This window comes from Mizuhopecten yessoensis, unplaced genomic scaffold (genome assembly GCF_002113885.1).
Source record: "Mizuhopecten yessoensis strain PY_sf001 unplaced genomic scaffold, ASM211388v2 scaffold716275, whole genome shotgun sequence".
Lineage (NCBI taxonomy): Eukaryota > Metazoa > Mollusca > Bivalvia > Pectinida > Pectinidae > Mizuhopecten > Mizuhopecten yessoensis.
The window spans coordinates 391,746-418,876 of record NW_018480035.1 but is presented as its reverse complement, the minus strand read 5'-3'; the positions used below and the strand labels follow the sequence as shown (position 1 = coordinate 418,876).

The following is a 27,131-nucleotide window of genomic DNA, read 5'->3' as shown; positions in this document are numbered from 1 at the left end:
CAGGTTGGCACATGTTAAATATCATCGTTTCTTGACGCATAGGTACCGTACTGCAAATCACATTTTTTACTTGTTTTTTTTTCAGATTATAAATCACTTAAAACATGTATCTTTGATTCACAGAAAGATGTTTCTAAATGTTTACATGATATGTTTATGACAAATAAGACATACATTATAAAATAACTTGTTAAAATTCTTTTAAATGAGGATTTAGTGATATCTTTTATAAACCGAAATATTACATTAATTAAAAAAAAAATCTGAAATTAAACTTTAAGAAATGCGCAGTTCGTAAAGAGAGATGATCTGGCCTTGTCGTATACATGCACATATGCTTACAAAACAATGTTTTCAATCACTGAATTATAAAATACCAGAGAAATTAATGTCCGCTGAATTTCAACAAGATACCTCATTTTCATTTTAGCAACTCAAAGCAATAAGTAAAAATCGACATAAGGCGGAAATTCATTCGCACTTATCAGTATAAAGTTGACAATATGTATGATACAGGATGTAGGTCTCATCAGTTACACCACATACACATCGTTGAGTGCCTTATGCGAAATACTTCATAATTTGAGTGGTTGATACTTTACATTCCAAACCGACAATCAACAAACTGTCCACCCATATCTACATCAGCTGTGGGAAAACAACATTTTATAGTCTATTTTTAACTGGACGAGTCGTCGTCCGTGTCCTTTTTCGTACCGTGTTATATCGTACGGACGACAATGTGTTTCCTACAAGTAGTTCTAGTCCTTGCGGTATCTACATTTTCCAAACTACAAGCTCAAAGTTTGTGTCAAGGTGTTGACTTAAAAAATGCAATCATAGAACAAAAAGTCATGGAAAATATCAGACCATTCATTGTTGAACTGATGCAAACTCAACACCAACACACAATGGAGGAGTGTGTACGGGTGTGTGACAGGAAAGTAAAACAAACGCACAACGCCACAAAACACCAACAAGAGTTCACACTGAAATATGAAAATATTTCGAAAAGGGTGGATGAAAATGCAGCGATTGTTAGAGAAATGAAGCAAACTAATCCAGATAATATTCTTCTCGAAGGTAAGGTCGAGGTTATAATTTAATGTTTGTTACTTTCATAGCTATGTAGCGAAAAAAATATCTAATGTTCATCATTTGCGTTGCCTATGACAATGTACGTCTCTTGGTATACTGATCGTGAACCTCTGAAATACATGGAACGATGAACTTAAGACACGCATGTTATTGCACCTTTAGGGTTATAGATACAGTATACAGAAAAACGAACTACACTTTACCATACGTCTGTTTCGTCCTTTTAGGATTCATCGGAGATGATAGGGGCCAAAAGGGTGGACATTCAGTAACTGGTCTAAACCAATGTTAAAACAGAATGAACTACGATTTTCTAACGTACTTTGACATCAATTTGTTGTTAAATAACTTTAGCTATTGCCAGGAAGTAAAATGCCACGAAATCACAATCTTACTATTAACTCTACAAGACACAATGAACGGCACGTGCTCACAGTCTTACTACAAGTATATATTGTGTATGCCATGATTGGTACAAACTCCTAACAATTCAATAGAAACTACAACCTCAGAAATGGTCGTTGCAATGTATTTCTTTTTGCGATAACTAAAACTGCTTCATCCGAGATAGTCATACATCTGCAAAAGAGAACCTGAATTTAATTTGTGTACCAGAACCAGGTTTCAGATACAATAGTATATTCCTGTATTATGTTTAAGATATAATGTGGGTCGTACGGAAGCAGCCCTCTATATCAGATATCCTCGCCGTCATGAATAATTTTAACCTGAACACTACTTTGTACCATCGTTTCCATAAAATTGCAAATGTCCTCATGAGAATGATAAATGATAAATCGTATTTGTCATTAACAAAGCATTAGTTAATTTACCTAATTAACGTTGTTGCAGATTTCCCGATGCATATGAGCGAGTCATCTTTGAACCCAAGAACGTTTTTGTCACTTGACAGGAAGTCCCTTTTTAACTCCCGCAACCCATGGGCAAATCTCACGGATGGCGTTCCTGTTGATTGGCCGTCAGGAGGCAATAACACCCTTGAGAACTATTACGGTGTGAGGGGTTCTCTTCCTTTAAAACACCCAGATACCGTCTGTTTCGAGGTGGACGCGTACTACAGCATATATTTTAACTTGACTGGGCGAAACTTGTTGTTCGAGATTGGGATAGGGCGCGATAGCGCCATTGATAATTCCCATTACATTGGATGGGAGCCGGACTTTACATGGTCGTTCGTAGTTTCTCGCGATGACGTCACTGGTCGTGTAAAAAGTGCATGCCAGTCACAGCAAAAGAGCAACGACGAGACTGATGTGGGGAATAGTACGGCAGGCACCCAACACCACATGGAACTTGGAATCCGTGTCAACATGGCAGACGGAACAATGATGGTGATAGATAGATCTTCCCTTGCCATCATTTGTAATTTCACGAACATTGACGTCACCAAAAATCTCTGGCCTATGTTTGGTGTCTATGCGAAAAGTAGTACCGATGTCGTAGTGACGTTACGTCATAGCTTCTTACTGTCGTCGCGGACATGGATTAATCTCTGAAGGAATAGCAGTGTATATCTACAAGGATGAACATGGATATAGCAGACATCTTACAGACAAATAAATGGTTGATTTCTGTATAACATCGTCTCAATGATACATCATTTTGCCCTGTGTTAGATAATGATGACATATGTGTACCTATTGAAGAATGTACGCACATTAAAGCTATATTAAGTATCGCTATTATCGTGTCTAATTATGAGGTGTAACTTATTGACATAACAATCGCCATGTTTTAATAATGTTTTCTTTTAAAACATCCAAATATGTTATGAACATTTTACAAACCTACCAGTTACAACACAATAGTATATCGATGTCAACATCGTGATAACGACAACAGCGAAACTAAGTGAAATAAATTCAGCGCAATAGTATCTATCATAACTCACTACTTCAACGCAATTTCGACTATAATAATTCACTAATTCAAAGCAAAATTGACAATCATAAAGTATTGATATCTACTATAACACATCTGTTTTGTTTTGTTAAGGTTTAACGCCTTTTCAACGTCTTAGGTCATCCTATGAATACAGGTGCCGAGGATCAAATGTTAACTTTACAAAGCGAAGTTCAGACACAAGACATACATCCCTATTGTAGCTGGGTACGAACCCAAAAGAGTCAAAACGTTGGATATTGGCGGGATAAAAGTCCTGTGGAACAGATTCGCATGGAACTAATGTTATCATTTGGTTTATTTAAGGCTAGTTCTAGAGGTGATAAGTATTTTGTGAAAAAGATGGTGTTTAAGACACATACATGAAAACTCAACAGTTGAAACATATGACTGCACGCTAGGCAACAAACAAGTTGCAACAATTTTGATAAACTTTCTTTCTTTCCTATATATTTATGCCCACTTTATTTTCGTTCCAACACCGGCAACTTAAAAACTTTCCACTATCGCTGTTTTTGCTTTGCAGATGATTCCTCGTCCAGCGGTTAGACTAATTCTATTTCGCGCAGGCAATTTCGATAATACAATTACAACTCTGACAATACATAGACAACAACTACAAAACTACCACAACACAAACACAACCGCCACAACACAAACACAACTACAAAACTACCACAACACAAACACAACTGCCACAACTCAAACACAACTACCAAACTATAACAATATAAACACAACAACAAAACTGCCACAACACAAACACAACTACCGCAGCACAAACACAACTGCCATAACTCAACCACAACTACCACAACTCAAACACAACTACCGCAAAACAAACAATCACAACAAAACCGCCACAATACAAACACAACAATAAACTACCACAACACAAACACAACTTCCACAACACAAACACAACTGCCACCACTCAAACACAACAACAAAACTGCCACAACACAAACACAACTATCAAAATGTCACAACACAAACACAACTACCAAACTACCACAACACAAACACAGCTGCCAGAACTCAAACACGACTACCACAACACAAACACAGCTGCCAGAACTCAAACACGACTTCCACAACTCAAACACAACTACCACAGTACAAACTCAACTACCAAACTACCACAACACAAACACAACTGCCACAACACAAACACAACTACCACAATACGAACTCACCAACCAAACTATCACAACACTTACACAACAACAAAACCGCCACAACACAAACACAACTACCATACTACCACAGCACAAACACAGCTACCACAGTACAAACTCAACAACCAAACTATCACAAACCAAACACAACTATAACAACAGAAACACAACTACCACAACACAAACACAAATATCTCAACACAAACACATTTATCACAACACAAACACAACTATCTCAAGAACAACTACCACCACATGATGAAAACTACAAATACACAACATCCACAACACAATGACAGCTACAATAAACAATACATTTCAAAGGCAACAACCATAACACAATGACAGCTACAATAAACAATACATTTCAAAGACAACAACCATAACACAATGACAGCTACAATAAACAATACATTTCAAAGGCAACAACCATAACACAATGAGAGCTAGCACAGTAGGCTAGGTATACTAATACCCCGCTCCACCATTCAATTTTATAATATCTCGGCCTATCAGATGTCATAGCTCCATTTTGAATCCCTAATTTTAAAAGTCTGTTTCTAAATGTAAAGCTTACAAACCAATGACAACTGCCAAACTATGGCAACTATCAGAGCATAATGCAAATTTAAAAACAAAAACAAACCTTAACCACAACACATTGGAAACTACCAACACAAAGCACTTTTCACAGTATCTTATCAACTCCAGCATTCCAAGGAAAATGAATACAACACTAATCTAATACTGATAACTGCGACAACTAGCAATAAACTTAAATATAACATTGGCAAAACAGACGTAGCTACAACACAGGAATGACCACCGCATATAGAGGCTGAACAATAAACTTATAACATTACAAAACAGACGTAGCTACAAAACAGGAATGACCACCGCATATAGCAGCTGAACAACAAACTTATAACACTACAAAACAGACGTAGCTACCACACAGGAATGACCACAGCATATAGAAGCTAAAAAATAAACTTATAACACTACAAAACAGACGTAGCTACCACACAGGAATGACCACAGCATATAGAAGCTAAACAATAAACTTATAACCCTACAAAACAGACGTAGCTACAACACAGGATGACCATAACATATAGAAGCTGAACAATAAGCTTATAACATTACAAAACAGACGTAGCTACAACACTGGAATGACCACAACATATAGAAGCTGAACAACAAACTTATAACATTACGAAACAGACGTAGCTACAACACAGGAATCACCACAGCATATAGAAGCTGAACAATAAACTCATAACATTACAAAACAGACGTAGCTACAACACAGGAATGACCACAACATTTAGAAGCTGAACAATAAACTTATAACATTACAACACAGACGTAGCTACAACACAGGAATGACCGGAACATAGAGAAGCTGAACAACAAACTTATAACATTACAAAACAGACGTAGCTACAACACTGGAATGACCACAACATATAGAAGCTGAACAACAAACTTATAACAGTACAAAACAGACGTAGCTACAACACAGGAGTGACCACAGCATATAGAAGCTGAACAATAAAATTATAACACTACAAAACAGACGTAGCTACAACACAGAAATGACCACAACATATTGAAGCTGAACAATAAACTTATAACATTACAACACAGACGTAGCTACAACACAGGAATGACCGGAACATAGAGAAGCTGAACAACAAACTTATAACATTACAAAACAGACGTAGCCACAACACAGGAATGACCATAACATATAGAGGCTGAACAATAAACTTATAACATTTCAAAACAGACGTAGCTACAACACAGGAATAACCAAAACATATAGAAGCTAAACAATAAACTTATAACCCTACAAAACAGACGTAGCTATAACACAGGAATGACCACCGCATATAGAGGCTGAACAATAAACTCATAACATTACAAAACAGACGTAGCTACAACAAAGGAATGACCACAACATATAGAAGCTGAACCATAAACTTATAACATTACAAAACAGACGTAGCCACAACACAGGAATGACCACAGCATATAGAAACTGAACAATAAACTTATAACACTACAAAACGGACGTAGCTACAACACAGGAATGACCATAGCATATAGAAGCTGAACAATAAACTTATGACACTACAAAACAGACGTAGCTACAACACAGGAGTGACCACAGCATATAGAAGCTGAACAATAAACTCATAACATTACAAAACAGACGTAGCTACAACACTGGAATGACCACAACATATAGAAGCTGAACAACAAACTTATAACATTACGAAACAGACGTAGCTACAACACAGGAATCACCACAGCATATAGAAGCTGAACAATAAAATTATAACACTACAAAACAGACGTAGCTACAGCACAGGAATGACCACAGCATATAGAAGCTAAACAATAAACTTATAACACTACAAAACAGACGTAGCTATAACACAGGAATGACCACCGCATATAGAGGCTGAACAATAAACTTATAACATTACAAAGCAGACGTAGCTACAACACAGGAATGACCAAAGCATATAGAAGATGAACAATAAACTTATAACACTACAAAACAGAAGTAGCTACAACACAGGAATGACCACAGCACATAGAAGCTGAACAATAAACTTATAACATGACAAAACAGACGTAGCTACAACACAGGAATGACCACAACATTTAGAAGCTGAACAATAAACTTATAACATTACAAAGCAGACGTAGCTACAACACAGGAATGACCACCGCATATAGAGGCTGAACAATAAACTTATAACATTACAAAGCAGACGTAGCTACAACACAGGAATGACCATAGCATATAGAAGCTGAACAATAAACTTATAATATTACAAAACAGACGTAGCTACAACACAGCAATGACCACAACATATAGAAGCTGAACAACAAACTTATAACATTACGAAACAGACGTAGCTACAACACAGGAATGAACACAGCATATAGAAGCTGAACAATAAAATTATAACATTACAAAACAGACGTAGCTACAAAACAGGAATGACCACCGCATATAGCAGCTGAACAACAAACTTATAACACTACAAAACAGACGTAGCTACAACACAGAAATGACCACAACATATTGAAGCTGAACAATAAACTTATAACATTACGAAACAGACGTAGCTACAACACAGGAATCACCACAGCATATAGAAGCTGAACAATAAAATTATAACATTACAAAACAGACGTAGCTACAACACAGAAATGACCATAACATATAGAAGCTGAACAACAAACTTATAACATTACGAAACAGACGTAGCTACAACACAGGAATGACAACCGCATATAGAGGCTGAACAATAAACTTATAACATTACAAAACATACGTAGCTACAACACAGGAATGACCATAACATATAGAAGCTCACCAACAAACTACTATTCACCCACTTCTATCTAAAATCTATAAATACAAGGATTTTACCAGATCGTTTGCTCATAAGATCATAGAATGCAATCATCTGATCAGATCTAGAATGACGTAAACTATGTGATTGGTTGATTAAATTGGAACTTTCCAGCATAGAGGTTGTGTCATATTTTGTTCCCGTTTTTACAGGAAGTCATTACCTAATCGTACAATAGAAGACAATCTGTGAAAGTCGTTTGACTAATGAGGAGATCGACATATAACAAGCAAAACATTAACATTCGAATATTGACATCAGGAATAATGAACATTCATATTCCCTATGTCAAATATCCAAAATGTGCTAGGAACAAAATAAATAGGCGATAGCGCTAGCAACTCTGTCTTCGGCTCCCTTGGTTCGTGTTGAACTGCAAGGAAGACAACTCGTACAGTGAGCGAGCTGACGTGTATCAAAATAAACGTTAACCACTTGTACAGAACAGTGTTGAGACTTTAACAAGCTTATAAGCAGTATTACAAGATACTGGCGGTATAAAGACAACGTTCTACATTGTATGTACAAAGAGTGATAATATTCCAAAGCTAGATCGAGTCACAAGACACGCATCCCTATTATAATACGACATCGTCATTGGGTACAACCCCAGATGTGTCGACAAGCTGGATATTGACGGGATACTAGCATTTTGAAACAACCTCTTTATGGAACGTAGCTATTTATCTTGCGTATTGTCAGACCGTTTCATGTAAACCACAATTTCGAAAAATACCTTTGCCATTTTTTCACAAGTACACACAAACTATTTTTAAATAGTGGATAAACTAGTAAAAAATAGTTAAAAGTCTGGCGTGGCAAATATCTCTTTAAACTGTATGTTGCCCTTTCCTTCGTTAAGCCTGCTTAAAGAAAAAACAAAAATGATGCTTTTCCACCTTGGCTTTCTTTATATATTAAAGACTCATGCATGGAATTATTTTTGTGGTGTTGGAGAACTTACTTGGCATGCTGTGTCTTCAAACTTCATATATCTTCGACCAGTTCTTCAAAAACCCGTTTTGAACTTCTCATGTTGCAAAATTCGATCGTGTGTGGACCATACCGAAACGAGTTATGGTCACGTGATGCATAGTGAATTTCTGTTAAGAAATCGACAACCGGGAAGCTACCTCTTGACGTCAGTGTCCAGTAACTTACTCGAAACAGATCATCACAATTTTTTTTTCGTTTATAATATTTTGATTGTTCAGATTAATTATGACAACACCTTAGGTATTTGATTTTTTTTATATATAAATAAAAGTTACAGTCTTTATACCACATATAGGGATTATTTCCTTATGCCCGTTGTTTTCTTAAGAATAGAGATAAAAGGGTTGGCGGTTGGAAGTGTTGCATGGGCAAGTTTATTCTTGAGAGGACCTCTTGATCAGGTGAAGATTTAGGGGTTATTTTCTGGGTTTCGATCACTCCTCATTTGCCTTTTGGGTTTTTAAAAAACAAACATATGTGTTTTCCCCGCCCAAATTTGATCTCTTGTTTAAATGTTGTAGACACATCGTTTTTATTCAATATCATACTTCAGTATTTTAACCCTTTCACCCCTAGTTAACTTTAGTAGACTCTACCATGCATGTATTGGGATGAGTCCATTATGGTCTACAGTGGTGAAAGGGTTAATGTCCATATACGGCAATGTAAGGAGGGACAATGTTAGTGTGAAATAGATAGAATTTCACAATTTAGAGGGGGGAGGTACAAGTTTCTGTAGAAAGTAATATATGTTGGTGATGTTGTGAGCCATAACTATCCAGCCATGAGCAAATGTAAATATTATAAAGCGAAGTTGAGTCACAAGACAAACATCCCTATTGTAGTACGACATCTTTATTGGGTACAAACCCAAAAGTGTCGAAATTTTGGATATTGACGGGATAAAAGTCTTGTGAAACAGGCTCACATGTAAATAATGTTATCATTTGGTTTCTTTTCTTTTCATACAAGTCATGGTAATAATTTGTTTTTATAAAGACTGGTTTGAAGTTACTTTTAAGGAAACCATTTTCATCAAAACTCAAAATTTGAAATATACAACACCAAGGCAACAAACACGGCGCAACAACTTTTTACATGTTTTCTATCTTTCATACAGTCTCATAATCAAATAATTGCATACCGCCATTTTTGTAGTCGTCTGAACGTTGTCATTTCTCTTCTGTAAACAGTTTTCGTCTGTTCCCTTTCGTTTTTCTGCGTTCAAAAAACAGCAACTTCAAAACTTTCCAATATGTCTGCCTCTTTTTTGCAGACGACACCTCACCAACAATGGATTTCTTCAAATTCGCGCATGCTCGACAGCATTGCAATCAGATTCTGACAAATGATTGGTTGTTTTGAGGTGAAAGCAATATCACGCCACTTTGATTGACAAGAAATACCCATTTCGGGGCGGGGCTAATTGTGGAGTGAAAGATATTAATTAAATACCACAGGCAAATGGTGATTGACACCGATGTTAAATTTCACCGTTGATGAAATGAGCGCTGAAATGTAATTCATCAAATTGTAAACACTCTAGCATATACATACTCAGCCAATAAATACTGATCAAATCGACAGTCTGATTGAATGTCTGTGTGCAGGCCTGCTCCGCGCCGGTCACCAAACAGCAAATAATTGAATAATGGCAAAGAAACGAGACGAAAATATCTTGAGTTTGTTTTTAACGTGCATTATCCATTGATTGTCTGATTTCAAAAGGGACATCGATGGGGGATTTGTTGTGATGACAGATCTAGTCTAAGAGAACCCCCATCCCTCCCCCTTAGTCTAATGGGCTCAATAATTGTATATATATCGAATTTTTTGGAAAGTACTGACCATGTTTCCACTGTCTGCTTTCATGAACAGAGAATTATCAAAATTACATGTTAATTTTGTATGTACTTTTATATTAAGTTCCTTGGCAAATCCATCGTACATGGCTTTAAAACCTCTACAGCTCGTATTACGCCCTTCCACATGCCCTCTCCAATCGGGAACCTTCGGCACTTTCCGTAAACTAGAAAATACTTTCCCTGCGCCAGTAAGAGACAAAAACCACAAACACACTTTTGCTGACACACGGCTTTACTGGGGGCCCAACCGGAAAAACGATGAAACAGACTAAACTGATATGATCTAGAACCCGGTACCGGGCAGTAGATCCGGAAACATACTCAGTAGTGGCGCTACCACTTTTCTCTAAAAAAAAGGAGCATATCCCACAGTTCGAATAGTCTTGTTGCGAGGAGATAGCTACACACTTCTGCTGGCTTGGTTATCTGACCAAGTATGTACATAGGCATCAATACAAAACACTAGTACTTTAACTCAAAATCAGAAATCTACCCAGTTCAATTGTACATAATATAGTCCTTGTAACGGTTAGGGAGATTGCACTCGCGCCTTGGACGAGAGGACGTAGTAGGTTCAAGGCTGATTTTGTCCAGAGGTGGCAGTACAGGAGTACTGCTATCGTCGTCATTTGGTATAGGATCACGTGAATCATCATCGGACGGTAGAGAGTGCTGAGGTGGCACTGAGATCACCATGAGGATGTCCGGGATTTGAGGTGTAGGAGCCTCCTTTTGAAGGACTGTTGATTCCTCCTCCTCGTCATCAGTAGACCCGTCTGCTATTGAGGAACCAGGGAAAGCATTGTCCACAATAGTATTAGCCACTTTGTAGCAGTCGGTGAGTTTTACTCGATAAGCTGTAGACCGCAATTGGTTGCCAACAAACTTCTGAATGTTACACCACGCTCCCTCCACTTTTACGACAAGATATCGGTCTCGGGCTTTGGTTTTGTTCCTGTCCGAATATAGGTACACAAGATCACCAACCCGAATAGTCGGACACTTAAAGATTAAGCCTGATGGGGATTTGCACTTCTCGCTGAAAGCATGGTTGGCTTGGCGGGTGTTATGTTGCTCCAATATAAGTGTCTGGTCATCCAATGGGATTTGTTGGTTGAGGAACTGATCACGATGAGACCACATTTCTCTTGATGACAGACCACGATTACGAATTCGGGTATTGACACGGGCAGTCGCCAAGGATAGAGGTAGTGGTGTCACTGCTCGGCATACTGGATCTTGGCGAAGAATTTCATCTTCCAACTCCTGAATAGCGCTTTCTGCCACAGGGTTCTTGTTGATGTTCTTCGGGTTACCAATTTCAATCGCCAATCGATACTGTGTGAGTAGTTCGTCACCTACTAGAGCTTTGAACCCTGGAGCGGCATCGGTTCGTACAACGGCAAAAGGACCATCTAATGGACTGAGTGGAATGCAGAGACGAAGGAGACCCTCCCTAAGCGTGTCTCGACGCTCATCCTCAAGTAGCATAGTTGAGGTGTACGATGTAACACATTCCCGCACAAGGAGGATGAATTGACGTTCACGTTTGATGACATCAGCAGCAAACTGACTGCCTACTGTTACCGTGGGATCAATTGTACTCTGGGTTGCCAAGAACGAAGGGGTTTTCCTCAGGGACGCGCACTGATGACAACTGTCAGTGACACGGTGGATAGCACTGTCCATGTCTAGAGCGTATAAATATCTGTTGACCACGGACTTGAGTTGATGATTGCTGGGGTGTCCTAGCTTAATGTGAAGAGCTGTAAGTAGGCCATCGAGAACCTGTCGTGGAACGATGATGTTATCTGTCACTTTTGAGAACGGAATGTTGCGTTTGACGACCAGTAGTCCATCCTTTGAGAGGGAAGCAACATTGAGATATCGTTTGACGTCCTTAACAGTTGTCTGCTTCTTCGATGGACGAGTGCCTTGTTTGAGATGGGCACAAGTGCGGCGCAAGTCGCCACACTCCGATTGAATACCAAGCCAGGCTGACCGACTGAGGAAGGGCATTTGAGCAGTTCCGTTAAGGATCTCATCAGAACAGATGCTGCGCACAACAGAATCCGTCTTTAAACTCACAAAAGTACATACCTGACATGTTGGGTCTTCACAAGAGGGGGCATTACGGCTGGCAAAGTCAGATGGAAGAATAGAGGAGCCAGCCACGTGTCGAATTGAAACTTGGAATCGGCTGGCAGTCGACAAGAACGTAGTTACACGTGGACTAGCGGAGAACTCCCCTCGACAAAGCTTTTCGAAGGCTTGAACGCATGGCTTACTGTCGGTAAGGATACAAGTATTGAGGGCAGACTGAATTATATATGGTGAAAAATGTTTGATCGCAGCTGCAATAGAGAGCGCTTCTATCTCGCATGGAAGCCACCGAGTTTGGTTCTTCCGCAATTTGGCACTGAAGAACCCGCCAAGCTCAGTTTTTCCCTCACGTGTGACATAGAGAGTAGCTCCTAGACCAGGATTCTTTACTGCACCATCAGTCACGATCCAGAGCTGGTCCTGGGGTCGAGGCAGTGTGATAGTACGGTTGGATAACAGTGCTTTTTGTGCTTTGTCGAAAGCACAGATCAATTCATCTGACCACGCAATACTGTCCTTTGACTCGTGTCCTGCTACTGCATTATCGAGGGGTGAAATAAGAATCGAGCAGTCCTTCATAACTCTTGCCAACACTTTGTAGGCGCCGATAAAAGATCGGAGACCAGAAACATTTGAAGGCTTTGGGCATGTGGATAGGGTAGATATCCGATGGGGGCTCGCACGGATTGTTCCAAGGCACCATATCCATCCCAATATTGAAGTTTGCTTGGGAGCTATCACGGTCTTTGTTGCAGAGAGGCTCAAGCCACTTTGACTTAGTGCTCTCAACACATCTGTCCAGTTGTTTAATAGCTCCCCCAGGGTGTTACCACCACAATAAAGGTCATCTGCCATTTTCGCGATACACCCCCTTTTCCACAAGACCACCAAGTACTCGGCATGTTAGCTCTTCAAGGGCGGTTTCAGAACCAGGCATTCCCATAGCACATCTTGCGTAGACTCGGACGCCCTTGAATGGTGTGGCTACCCCACAGTACTTCATTGAATCCCGCGACAACGGAATCTGGTAAAATGCCTTTGTAAGGTCTGTGGCGATGATGTATTTCCATTGCGCAATCTGGCGGAGGGTGGAGTCCACGTCTGGCATAAGGGATGGCTGCGGTTTGGCATAGCGACCGACATCTGCAAAGGCGATAACCAGACGGAAACCCCCATTTGGCTTCTTAATCAAGAATGATGGGTTCACATACTCAACAGCGATGTTTACGTCTTCTGGTCGTTTAAATACACCTATACCCTCTAGCTCGTCGAATTTCTGTTGAAGCTCACCCAGTTGGTTTCGGGAGTACTGGGGTACCCTCCCCTTTCTCTGGGGGGGCTGAACGGGCCCCATATTTACATGCGCCTGGAAGGGGCCTACTGCACCATTGTACCCAGCAAATATCGGGTTGAAAACCTCATCAAACTCTTTAAGAACAGTTTTAAATTTGGCCTTCATGTCACATGGCATGATGTTGTCAGGATCAAGGTTGACAAGATCAGAGTGATGAGCTGTTCTTGGACATTTGGATATTTTGGGTGACACAGGAGCGTCGCCCGAGGCTGAGTTGTCGGGAAGGAATGTACTACGGGCAATGCAGAAGTGTTCATTCTTCTTCACCAGTTGAGGTTCTCCTGTGAGATTAGGAATGCGGATCTTGCCAGAGATACTAGATATGATGGAAGGTTGAGGCCAGTTGGATTTAGTATTGTTGATTGACGCATGTGGTTCCACCGCCACCTTTGTACCAAGCTCCTCAGGGAGTTCTACTTCCAAGTACTCTCCTGGCCAGACAGTTGGGCAAGACGGGGCGCGTAACACTTGTCGCACAGCATGTCTGTCCATTGGGGAGGGTGGAGAACAGTATAACGAATTACCTCCCAGAATAACCTGTCTTTTGGCAGGACGGATGAGGACATCGTTCGCTTCCATAAATGGAATACCTGCTAGAATATCAGAGTCTAGATTCTCGACGACCAGTCCCTCAAAATAAAGCTCATGCCCATCACGAGAGAATGTTGACCGCGTTTCGCCCAACACGTTTAGCGGAGAAGACCCATCTGCCTGGTGCGCAGACTGGGTTGTAGTTGTCACACGCAAATCTAAGGCAGTAGCGCAAGATGCACGTATCATGTCTCCTGTTGCACCGCTATCAATGATAAGGCGCACAGTATTATGGTCATGGAACACATCCAGATATGGTGACTGTAGTATTTTGGCCCTGGCAATGACGGAGGGTTGAGGCTCCTCACTGTCCGGATATGGCTCCACCTCCTCGTCACACATTCCTGCAACCTGTCGTGTTTTAGCAAAGAACTTCTGGTCCTGTGCCGGGAGGAAGCTGCATTTACTTAAAAAATGGTCACTTGCCCTTCCTTCAGCTTTACATAACGGACAGGACTTCCAGCTCTTTCTAAATGGTTTCGACTGTTTGGGACGAAACGATGCAGCGGCTCGCATAGCTTTAGCATCCTCAGTTGTTTGAAGTTCTTCTCGTAGCGAGTCGAGAGCTTGCGATATTTCCGGCTTTATTGACGCGAGCGTGCGTGATCGTAATTCTGTGCCGTAACGCTGCTTCACGAGTTTAGGAAGGTCACTGTGAATGAGCCTTAACCAGGTTAATACAACAAAATTTTCCAGAGACGGTGAAAGTTCTTCATCTTCATCAATTCGCTCCCCATGATGGGTGATGCCTGAATCTCTGTGTAACAGGTTGTCCTCTGTGAACGCCATCAGCCTTTGGTATAAGTCCTCCGGTCTCTCCGTAGGTTCTAATTTAATGGAGCAAAAGTCGATTAGATGGGCCCCTGTTGACTGAAACCCATAATGAAGACGAATCTGCTGCCAAAGAAATTCAACTGACGTGGAATTTTTCACAATAGTATTTCTAGAAATTATGGGGGCATAGTTAGCAATCTGTCCTAACATTAATTCCAACATTCCCACTTTTTGATCACGTGTCCGCCGCCTTCCTTCGGGTACAGGTTCGCCATCATCCACAAAACCCCTGTGCTGTGTTGTTCTCGTTTTCTTCTGCCATTGTACGCCATCAACTAGAAACGGGGCAAAGTTTTGATCTAAAGAAAGGGTATACATGAGATTTTGTCTCCAATTTTCAAAAGAATTGACTGTTTCATTTTTTGTAAGGCACCATTGTTTCGGCGCCCTGTGCGTGTTAACCATTTTTGTTTCAAGTGCGTTCCACAGTAGAAATGACACTACGATGCGGTTTTAGTTTGTACCTTATTGTGCGTGGACGATTCGTTTCTTCATACGTTTGTTGGAAGATGTGAGTTCATATATACCGCTGCCACCACGCCAGTAAGAGACAAAAACCACAAACACACTTTTGCTGACACACGGCTTTACTGGTGGCCCAACCGGAAAAACGATGAAACAGACTAAACTGATATGATCTAGAACCCGGTATCGGGCAGGAGATCCGGAAACATACTCAGTAGTGGCGCTGGCTGGTATCCTCTCCTTCCGGTACATAGAATTAGCAGTCTGCCTAAAAACACCACACACGAGACAATTTGGCGAGTCAAAGTATTCAGTTTCGTCGAAAGTTCAAATGTGTCAACAGTATGATAAAAATAAGCACGGATATCAATAACATTCGTTATCTCGAGGCTGACAAATGAGAGACATTTCTTGCTAAAATTGAGGCCGGCAACTGCGCCCTACTAAACAAGCCAGATCGAACTGAAAGACTAGCTTTAAATTAAAGCATTTTTGTTTGCTTGTTTATTCTGATCACAAAATATAGAATTTGACCCTCAGGATTCAGCTAGTTTTCGTGCTTAACTAAATATTTTTGGTTAAATTTGAACCAGTAACAACTGCAATAAACTAAAAAAATATATACAAACAAAATTATGGCACCGAATATAAAAACACCTTCATACAGATCTACTATACAAAAGAAATATTCATATTCTTCAACCATGCGATTTTCAAAACATGACAAAGAATTAGTATAACTAAAAGTTGATTCCCAAATACAGTCGAGTTTCGATCATTGAAGACACCCTTGTCGCCCTGTAATCATGAATCTGTTATCCCGCTATCTTGTCACTTTTAAAGAACGGATGGACCTTCTTTCCGTACGTGTACAAATCTAGCAATTTCGCAATCCGGTCGGATTATCGAGGTTTCACTTTATATGATATGTACCTGTGGGTAGCGACCGGGTGTGGAACTACTTGATGTCGATATAGACAGTGGGTCACTTTAGAATCATTATATCGGAGATTGTTCCAGTAAATTATTTATCAATCGATGACCAATTAATTACACTTCTAAATGTACTGTTTCGAAATTATAATTCAATCCAATTTTATCTGCGCATTTATAATTACATAGGTATGAACATTACCAAAAAAGCATGATAGCAAAGTCTTTATACCGCACAGGGATCAGAAACACAGTAACTATCGATGACCATAATGGAGACAATATAAGTAAATTCTATTCTCTGTGACTATCGTAACAATGTGTCTGGCGCCTGTGTTAAATCGAGGTAATTTTCGAATTATGAGAACAAATTTATTGTCAATTCCAGGAACCCGATAAGCCACGTATAGGCATATAATTGTTATTCCACAAACATCTTTTATTACCTAGGCGGGGTATTCCAATAACCATGGCAACCCGTACCCAGGTAGAGACTCCAGGGATGCTGGTACTGTGGCTGACACCTGTGTATGTGTGGCATTGCTTAGCAGAGCTAGACACAGAGGACAACGTGTGTCGCCTTTATCCCACCATACACCACGTCGTTGATCACCTATCATTGTCGCCACACAAAGTAATCAAACAGTTGGTTTCCAAAAAGAAAGAGTGTTTTAAACGACCCTATAAGCTTAACCAGTAATACTGACCAGGGATACTGACCAGTTACTGACCAGTGATGGCTTCAAAGATCGAAGACTTGAGTGCTGTGGTACTGGACAATGGGTCGGGCATGTGTAAGGCCGGGTTTGCTGGGGACGACGCCCCTCGCTCTGTGTTTCCTTCCATAGTCGGCAGACCCAGGCATCAGGTAGGAAGATCTCCCAGATTTTAAAATCAACTCTTTAAAACTACGTCTATCGTTCATAACGGTAAAACAGTCAAAATATTCAAAAGTACGCTCACGAAATGTTTCCTTATTGTTTTTGTGCAAGAAATTCATTATTTATATTTGAGTAAAATTTAGTCAAGCCAACCTTAAACCAGTAAAAAACAGTTTCTTTTTTTAAAGCATGTTGTCAACATCAAGTCGATCAAAATGATCATCACTAAAAGTTTTAAATAATGAAGTTTTCATTCTAACTGTCAATTCAGAAAAGTCAATGACGATGGTGAAATTCTGTCCAAAACAGCATTAAAGATTTTTTGGGGATTGTTTTTTATTTTACTCGGTAAAGGAAATAATCGAAATCAAAAGGTTCTGCTCTAGATATTCAGGTTAATAGAGAGCGGAAGCCTTGGGTTTCAAAGATGAAAGTGTTGTATAGTCAATTAATCGAGAAATGGCTCAGGTATGAAAATGTATTACACAAGTTAAACAAGTATTATGCAAGATACTGTCATTATCAACGCCATCACTGCGCTCGGCATCAAACTGTGACGTCATAAGCATTAAGCTCTGTGATTTTATGTATACAATTAGTTACATATAATTACTTGTGTATGGTTAGCCGTTATACATGTTCTTGCAAATTGATACCCGATTCCTCCGAAATTGCCACCGGAAACATCTGAGTTTTGCCCTTACCGACTCGCGACAATCCGCATTTGAAATAATTCAATATACAAAAAATGTACATGTATATATATTGGGCAACCTTCGAACCGTGGATTCATGAATACCAAAATGTGCTTTATTGCTCTTCACGAAAGTCCATGAAATTATTTTCATAATACGCCATATTCTACCGTATCATATGGACATGTAAAGATATATGTAATAAATACGTACTTCTTTTGTACACCATTGGATTAATCTCGGGCGTGGCTGAACGACACCCAATACCAATGTATTGATTCTTGATGTCGTAGGCAAAACCACGTAAAACCAAGCATTGTGTTTCATAAAGCTCTAGTAATCGTAAACAGTCGTTATACGGACAGTCGTTAGCAATGTATACCAGCGTAAACAGTCGTAATACGGACAGTCGTAAGCAATGTATATCAGCGGAAACAGTCGTTATATGAACAGTCGTTAGCAATGTGTATCAGCGGACACAGTCGTTATATGGACAGTCGTTAGCAATGTATACCAGCGGAAACAGTCGTTATACGGACAGTCGTTAGCAATGTATACCAGCGGAAACAGGCGTTATACGGACAGTCGTTAGCAATGTATACCAGCGTAAACTGTCGTTATACGGACAGTCGTTAGCAATGTTTACCAGCGCAAACAGTCGTTATACGGACAGTCGCTAGTAATGTATACCAGCGTAAACAGTCGTTATCCGGACAGTCGTTAGCAATGTATACCAGCGTAAACTGTCGTTATACGGACAGTCGTTAGCAATGTTTACCAGCGCAAACAGTCGTTATACGGACAGTCGTTAGCAATGTATACCAGCGTAAACAGTCGTTATATGGACAGTCGTTAGTAATGTATACCGGCGTAATTAGTCGTTATACGGACAGTCGTTATACGGACAGTCGTTAGTAATGTATACCGGCGTAATTAGTCGTTATACGGACAGTCGTTATACGGACAGTCGTTAGTAATGAATACCAGCGTAAACAGTCGTTATACGGACAGTCGTTATACGGACAGTCGTTATACGGACAGTCGTTAGTAATGTATACCAGCGTAAACAGTCGTTATACGGACAGTCGTTAGTAATGTATACCGGCGTAAACAGTCGTTATACGGACAGTCGTTAGTAATGTATACCAGCGTAAACAGTCGTTATACGGACAGTCGTTAGTAATGTATACCAGCGTAAACAGTCGTTATACGGACAGTCGTTAGTAATGTATACCAGCGTAAACAGTCGTTATACGGACAGTCGTTAGTAATGTATACCAGCGTAAACAGTCGTTATACGGACAGTCGTTAGTAATGTATACCAGCGTAAACAGTCGTTATACGGACAGTCGTTAGTAATGTATACCAGCGTAAACAGTCGTTATACGGACAGTCGTTAGTAATGTATACCAGCGTAAACAGTCGTTATACGGACAGTCGTTAGTAATGTATACCAGCGTAAACAGTCGTTATACGGACAGTCGTTAGTAATGTATACCAGCGTAAACAGTCGTTATACGGACAGTCGTTAGCAATGTATACCAGCGTAAACAGTCGTTATACGGATCGTCGTTAGTTATGTATACCAGCGTAAACAGTCGTTATACGGACAGTCGTTAGCAATGTATACCAGCGCAAACAGTCGTTATACGAACAGTCGCTAGTAATGTATACCAACGTAAACAGTCGTTATACGGACAGTCGTTAGTAATGTATACCAGCGTAAACAGTTGTTATACGGACAGTCGTTTGTAATGTATACCAGACTAAACAGTCGTTATACGGACAGTCGTTAGAAATGTATACCATCGTAAACAGTCGTTATATGGACAGTCGTTAGTAATGTATACCAGCGTAAACAATCGTTATTCGGACAGTCGTTAGCAATGTATACCAGCGCAAACAGTCGCTATACGAACAGTCGCTAGTAATGTATACCAGCATAAACAGTCGTTATACGGACAGTCGTTAGAAATGTATACCATCGTAAACAGTCGTTATATGGACAGTCGTTAGTAATGTATACAAGTGTAAACAGTCGTTATACGGACAGTCGTTAGAAATGTATACCATCGTAAACAGTCGTTATATGGACAGTCGTTAGTAATGTATACCAGCGTAAACAGGCGTTATACGGACAGTCGTTAGCGATGTATACCAGCGTAAACAGTCGTTATACGGACAGATCGTCCTTAGTTATGTATACCAGCGTAAACAGTCGTTATACGTACAGTCGTTAGTAATGTATACCAGCGTAAACAGTCATTATACGGACAGTCGTTAGTAATGTATACCTGCGTAAACAGTCATTATACGGACAGTCGTTAGTAATGTATACCAGCGGAAACAGTCGTTATACGGACAGTCGTTAGCAAGGTATACCAATCACAATGGGGAGGACAGTCGTTAGTAATGTATACCAGCGTAAACAGTCATTATACGGACAGTCGTTAGTAATGTATACCGGCGTAAACATTCTATACGGACAGTCGTTATACGGACAGTCGTTAGTAATGTAAACCTGCGTAAACAATCGTTATACGGACAGTCGTTAGTAATGTAAACCAGCGTAAACAGTCGTTATACGGACAGTTGTGTATCAGCGGCCACAGTCGTTATATGGACAGTCGTTAGCAATGTATACCAGCGCAAACAGTCGTTATACGGACAGTCGTTAGCGATGTATACCAGCGTAAACAGTCGTTATACGGACAGTACAGTCGTTAGCAATGTATACCAGCGTAAAAAGTTGTTATACGGACAGTCGTTAGTAATGTATACCTGAGTAAACAGTCGTTATACGGACAGTCGTTAGCAATGTATACCAGTGCAAACAGTCGTTATACGGACAGTCGTTAGCAAGTATACCAGCGCAAACAGTCGTTATACGGACAGTGGCAATGTATACCAGCGTAAACAGTCGTTATAAGGACAGTCGTTAGTAATGTATACCAGCGTTAACAGTCGTTATATGGACAGTCGTTAGTAATGTATACCAGCGTTAACAGTCGTTATATGGACAGTCGTTAGTAATGTATACCAGCGTAAACAATCGTTATACGGACAGTCGTTAGCAATGTATACCAGCGCAAACAGTCGCTATACGAACAGTCGCTAGTAATGTATACCAGCGTAAACAGTCGTCATACGGACAGTCGTTAGTAATGTATACCAGCGCAAACAGTCGTTATACGGACAGTCGTTAGCAATGTATACCAGCGCAAACAGTCGCTATACGAACAGTCGCTAGTAATGTATACGGACAGTCGTTATACGGACAGTCGTTAGGAATGAATACCAGTGTAAACAGTCGTTATACGGACAGTCGTTAGGAATGAATACCAGTGTAAACAGTCGTTATACGGACAGTCGTTAGAAATGTATACCAGCGTAAACAGTCGTTATACGTACAGTCGTTAGTAATGTATACCAGCGTAAACAGGCGTTATACGGACAGTCGTTAGTAATGTATACCTGCGTAAACAGTCATTATACGGACAGTCGTTAGTAATGTATACCTGCGTAAACAGTCATTATACGGACAGTCGTTAGTAATGTATACCTGCGTAAACATTCGTTATACGGACAGTCGTTAGTAATGTAAACCTGCGTAAACAATCGTTATACGGACAGTCGTTAGTAATGTAAACCTGCGTAAACAATCGTTATACGGACAGTCGTTAGCAATGTATACCAGCGCAAACAGTCGCTATACGAACAGTCGCTAGTAATGTATACCAGCATAAACAGTCGTTATACGGACAGTCGTTAGAAATGTATACCAGCGTAAACAGTCGTTATAAGGACAGTCGTTAGTAATGTATACCAGCGTAAACAGGCGTTATACGGACAGTCGTTAGCGATGTATACCAGCGTAAACAGTCGTTATACGTACAGTCGTTAGTAATGTATACCAGCGTAAACAATCGTTATTCGGACAGTCGTTAGCAATGTATACCAGCGTAAAAAGTTGTTATACGGACAGTCGTTAGTAATGTATACCAGCGTAAACAATCGTTATACGGACAGTCGTTAGCAATGTATACCGGCGTAAACAGTCGTTATACAGACAGTCGTTAGCAATGTATACCAGCGTAAAAAGTTGTTATACGGACAGTCGTTAGTAATGTATACCTGCGTAAACAGTCGTCATACGGACAGTCGTTATACGGACAGTCGTTATACGTACAGTCGTTAGTAATGTATACCAGCGTAAACAATCGTTATTCGGACAGTCGTTAGCAATGTATACCAGCGGAAACAGTCGTTATACGGACAGTCGTTGGCAATGTATACCAGCGTAAACAGTCGTGATATGGACAGTCGTTAGTAATGTATACAAGTGTAAACAGTCGTTATACGGACAGTCGTTAGCAATGTATACCAGCGTAAACAGTTGTTATACGGACAGTCGTTATACGGACAGTCGTTAGTAATGTATACCGGCGTAAACATTCATTATACGGACAGTCGTTAGTAATGTATACCGGCGTAAACATTCATTATACGGACAGTCGTTAGTAATGTATACCAGCGTTAACAGTCGTTATATGGATTGTTATACGGACAGTCGTTAGTAATGTATACCAGCGTTAACAGTCGTTATATGGACAGTCGTTAGTAATGTATACCAGCGTTAACAGTCGTTATATGGATTGTTATACGGACAGTCGTTAGTAATGTATACCGGCGTAAACAGTTGTTATACGGACAGTCGTTAGTAATGTATACCAGACTAAACAGTCGTTATACGGACAGTCGTTAGTAATGTATACCAGCGTTAACAGTCGTTATACGGACAGGCGTTAGTAATGTATACCAGCGTAAACAGTCGTTATACGGATCGTCGTTAGTTATGTATACCAGCGTAAACAGTCGTTATACAGACAGTGGCTAGCAATGTATACCAGCGTTAACAGTCGTTATACGGACAGGCGTTAGTAATGTATACCAGCGTAAACAGTTGTTATACCGACAGTCGTTAGTAATGTATACCAGCGTTAACAGGCGTTATACGGACAGTCGTTAGTAATGTATGCCAGCGTAAACAGTCGTTATACGGACAGTGGTTAGCAATGTATACCAGCGTAAACTGTCGTTATACGGACAGTCGTTAGCAATGTATACCAGCGCAAACAGTCGTTATACGGACCGTCGTTAGTAATGTATCCCAGCGTAAACAGTCGTTATACGGACAGTGGTTAGCAATGTATACCAGCGTAAACTGTCGTTATACGGACAGTCGTTAGCAATGTATACCGGCGTAAACAGTCGTTATACGGACCGTCGTTAGTAATGTATACCAGCGTAAACAGTCGTTATACGGACAGTGGCTAGCAATGTATACCAGCGTACGGACCGTCTATACGGACAGTCGTTAGTAATGTATACCGGCGTAATTAGTCGTTATACGGACAGTCGTTATACGGACAGTCGTTAGCAATGTATACCAGCGTAAACAGTTTTTATACGGACAGTCGTTATACGGACAGTCGTTATTAATGTATACCGGCGTAAACAGTCGTTATACGGACAGTCGTTAGCAATGTATACCAATCACAATGGGGAGGACATCAACGGGGAGGGGATAACAATGGGGAGGGGCAACATTAGGGAGTGGACAACAATGGGGAGGGGACAACAATGGGGAGGGACAACAATGGGGGGGGCAACAATGGGGAGGCAACAACAATGGGGAGAGGACAACAATGGGTAGGGGATAACAATGGGAGGGGACAACAATGGGGAGGGGACAACAATGGTGGGGCATTAATGGGGGGGGAACAACAATGGAGAGGAACAGCAATGGGGCGGGGGCAGCAATAAAGAGGGGGACAAAAATGGGGCGGGGACAGCAATTGAGAGGAACAACAATGTGGAGGGATATCAATAAGGAGGGTACAACAATAGGGAGGGACAACAATGGGGAGTGACAACAATGGGGAGGGACAACAATGGGGAGGGTCTCGCGAAACATTAATATGAAGAGGCAGGCAATTATTAGATATTTTACATCACCTCCAAATGTATCTTGGTTGTATTTCTAATTAATGACTAAATGAAGCTAGGAATAACGTATATACCTTTCAAATTTCCCCAAACGCTCTAAATGGGTTTCTTTTATTCTGTTTTATTTCCTCAGAGAATACTGTCCCGTCACTAAAAACACTTCACATTAGCATTGTTGGGTATATATAGATGTACGTACCGTTTTTCATTTTTAAACAGGACAACCGTGGCCTGTGATTGGTTGACAAGGTGATGCCAAATGTCTTCGTCTCTATGTCTGATTTTGCTCTAACTTAAAATTTACATCTTGAAGGTGTATGTTATGGCATTACAAATTCTTTCATGTGAACATTTGAATCTACAGGGTCAGTTTTGTAACGGTTACAATGAGAACCTTTTTGTATTGTTGCGAGCTGTAACCCGGGTCTGTTTGTGTTGCAGGGGGTCATGATTGGGATGGGACAGAAGGATTCCTACGTCGGAGACGAGGCTCAAAGTAAGAGAGGCATACTCACCCTCAAATACCCAATCGAGCACGGCATCGTCACAAACTGGGACGACATGGAGAAAGTCTGGCACCACACATTCTACAACGAACTCCGTGTCGCCCCAGATGAACACCCCATACTCATGACGGAGGCGCCGTTGAATCCGAAGGCGAACCGGGAGAAGATGACGCAGATTATGTTCGAGACGTTCAACACACCGGCGTTTTACGTAGCTATCCAGGCCGTGTTGTCCCTGTATTCCTCAGGTCGCACCACAGGGATAGTGTTAGACTCGGGGGATGGCGTCACGCACACCGTGCCGATCTACGAAGGGTACGCCTTGCCTCATGCCATCTTGAGGATCGATCTGGCAGGCAGGGATCTCACCGACTACCTGATGAAAATCATGACGGAACGGGGTTACTCCTTCACAACAACAGCCGAAAGAGAGATTGTCAGGGATATCAAAGAGAAACTATGCTACATTGCACAAGATTTTGACGATGATATGGTGCTGTCTGCCACTTCTAAAGACATGGAAAGGACATACGAACTACCCGATGGTCAGGTGATCAGCATTGGTAACGAGAGATTCAGGTGTCCGGAAGCGATGTTCCAACCTTCCTTTATCGGTATTGAAATGGCGGGCATGCACGAATCCACATACAACTCAATTCTTAAATGCGACGTTGACATCAGAAAAGATCTCTATTCCAACATCGTATTATCCGGAGGTTCAACTATGTTCCCAGGAGTAGCAGAACGTATGAGTAAAGAGGTCGCGTCCTTGGCCCCGGAACTCATCAAGGTGAAGGTCGTTGCTCCACCTGAGCGGAAGTACTCTGTTTGGATTGGAGGATCGATCCTTGCCTCGTTGTCGACCTTTGAACAGATGTGGATCAGTCGGCAGGAATATAACGAGGCGGGAGCCGGTATCATTCATAGAAAATGTTTCTAGTCGCTCATTATACATGTAGTTTGTATTTTTGTATCAGAAAATGTCCGTTAATGCATTTTAAATTAAACACAACTTAATGGTACAGTTGTGGGACCGCACAACGCACCAAAAATAGCGTGCGCACACCGTGCATACATCGTTCACACACCGTCCGCACATCGTCCACACATGGTGCGCACAACTGTGCGATTTAGCAATCGTTCGCCCCGTTGTGCGATTCTCTCCGCACAACTGTGCGATTTGGTATCATTTGTAGATCAAAATTACGGAATGACAAAAATACGGAAGGCTTATATGCGATAATGTACACTGTGTATATATCTGTAATTTCTCATCACAATAATCAAGATTACACAATTTCACAATGCGTGTTACACAGTATTACAGCGACCGTAAGGCTGTCAAGAATGGGTTTGGCTCCAAGGTAACAGAACAGGTAAATAACAATTTTATGAGTGTCCGGAGTTTTTTCTGACCAGTGCCTGACACACAGAGCTGATATGCGATACCGTTTGACCATAATGAATAGTATTTGTTATTTGCATTCGTTTGCCTATGGCTCCCCTTCACCTGGATTTTCACCCCCCCGGCCTTACCCGACGAGTTACGTAAGTGCCCCAGGCGGGGAGAAAACTACGGGCCAGATACATGTACAAAGTGGTTATGTTTACCTGTATACGGGATTGGGTTGTAATTTTACATGTGACGATTATGTTTGTTTAAAAACACAGAAAACACAATTTCTAAATATAAGAATATATAGACAGAAAGATAATTATATAAGTTTATAGATGTTGCTAGAATATAGAAACATACGTTAACATCAAGGGTATATGTTTAAACACAAAACCGTATAAATTGTTAAGGCATTCCTCAATTTACACCAACCACGATTGTTATCGCACAGCGTCCGTCCATCGTGCGCACCGATGTGCGCAAGCAATGATCGTCCAGCTTTTTATCGTTCGCCCATCGTGCACACACCGTTTACACACCGTGCACACATCGTGAGCACACCGCACATCGTGTAACGTTGTGCGATCCCACAACTGTATTATGCTTTTTTCTCGTCGTTTTACCCCCTCGTTTGAACGTTGTCCCTATCACAACAGTAGCTTTATTCCCTCCGGATCACGTCAGTTAAGTAACATTGGCAGGGACACTTAATTCTTCTTTCAGGTTATGGGTATTCACTGCACAGCCGTATTCATATAACCTAAGCTGTTAGCAAGAACGTTAACATCAATACAAACAAAACCACCTCACAAGTTATAACCGTGAAGAACATTTCCATTTCATAGTTGGTTATATATCAAGATGAAG

At 40.7% G+C, this 27,131-nt stretch overlaps 2 protein-coding genes across 2 annotated transcripts; both read left to right on the top strand.

Annotated features, from left to right (window-relative positions):
• The first annotated feature begins 670 nt into the window (after positions 1-670).
• Positions 671-2,797, top strand: LOC110442524. The gene is made up of 2 exons (XM_021486170.1): positions 671-1,083; positions 1,951-2,797. The coding sequence occupies exons 1-2, from the start codon at positions 741-743 to the stop codon at positions 2,613-2,615; spliced, it is 1,008 nt and encodes a 335-aa protein (XP_021341845.1). The 5' UTR covers positions 671-740; the 3' UTR covers positions 2,616-2,797.
• Positions 2,798-17,363: 14,566 nt separating this feature from the next.
• Positions 17,364-25,875, top strand: LOC110442523 (actin-85C-like). Its single transcript, XM_021486169.1, has 2 exons — positions 17,364-17,645; positions 24,804-25,875. Exons 1-2 carry the CDS (start codon positions 17,514-17,516, stop codon positions 25,806-25,808), a joined length of 1,137 nt encoding a protein of 378 aa, XP_021341844.1. The 5' UTR covers positions 17,364-17,513; the 3' UTR covers positions 25,809-25,875.
• Positions 25,876-27,131: the final 1,256 nt, after the last annotated feature.

What these genes read in the sequence shown, in the direction of transcription:
- LOC110442524 (XM_021486170.1), top strand. Translation starts at nt 741, where the DNA reads ATGTGTTTCCTACAAGTAGTTCTAGTCCTTGCGGTATCTACATTTTCC. An exon ending in AGATAATATTCTTCTCGAAG is followed by an intron (nt 1,084 to 1,950) that starts GTAAGGTCGAGG and finishes ACGTTGTTGCAG; the next exon opens with ATTTCCCGATGCATATGAGC.
- LOC110442523 (XM_021486169.1), top strand. Translation starts at nt 17,514, where the DNA reads ATGGCTTCAAAGATCGAAGACTTGAGTGCTGTGGTACTGGACAATGGG. An exon ending in TCGGCAGACCCAGGCATCAG is followed by an intron (nt 17,646 to 24,803) that starts GTAGGAAGATCT and finishes TTTGTGTTGCAG; the next exon opens with GGGGTCATGATTGGGATGGG.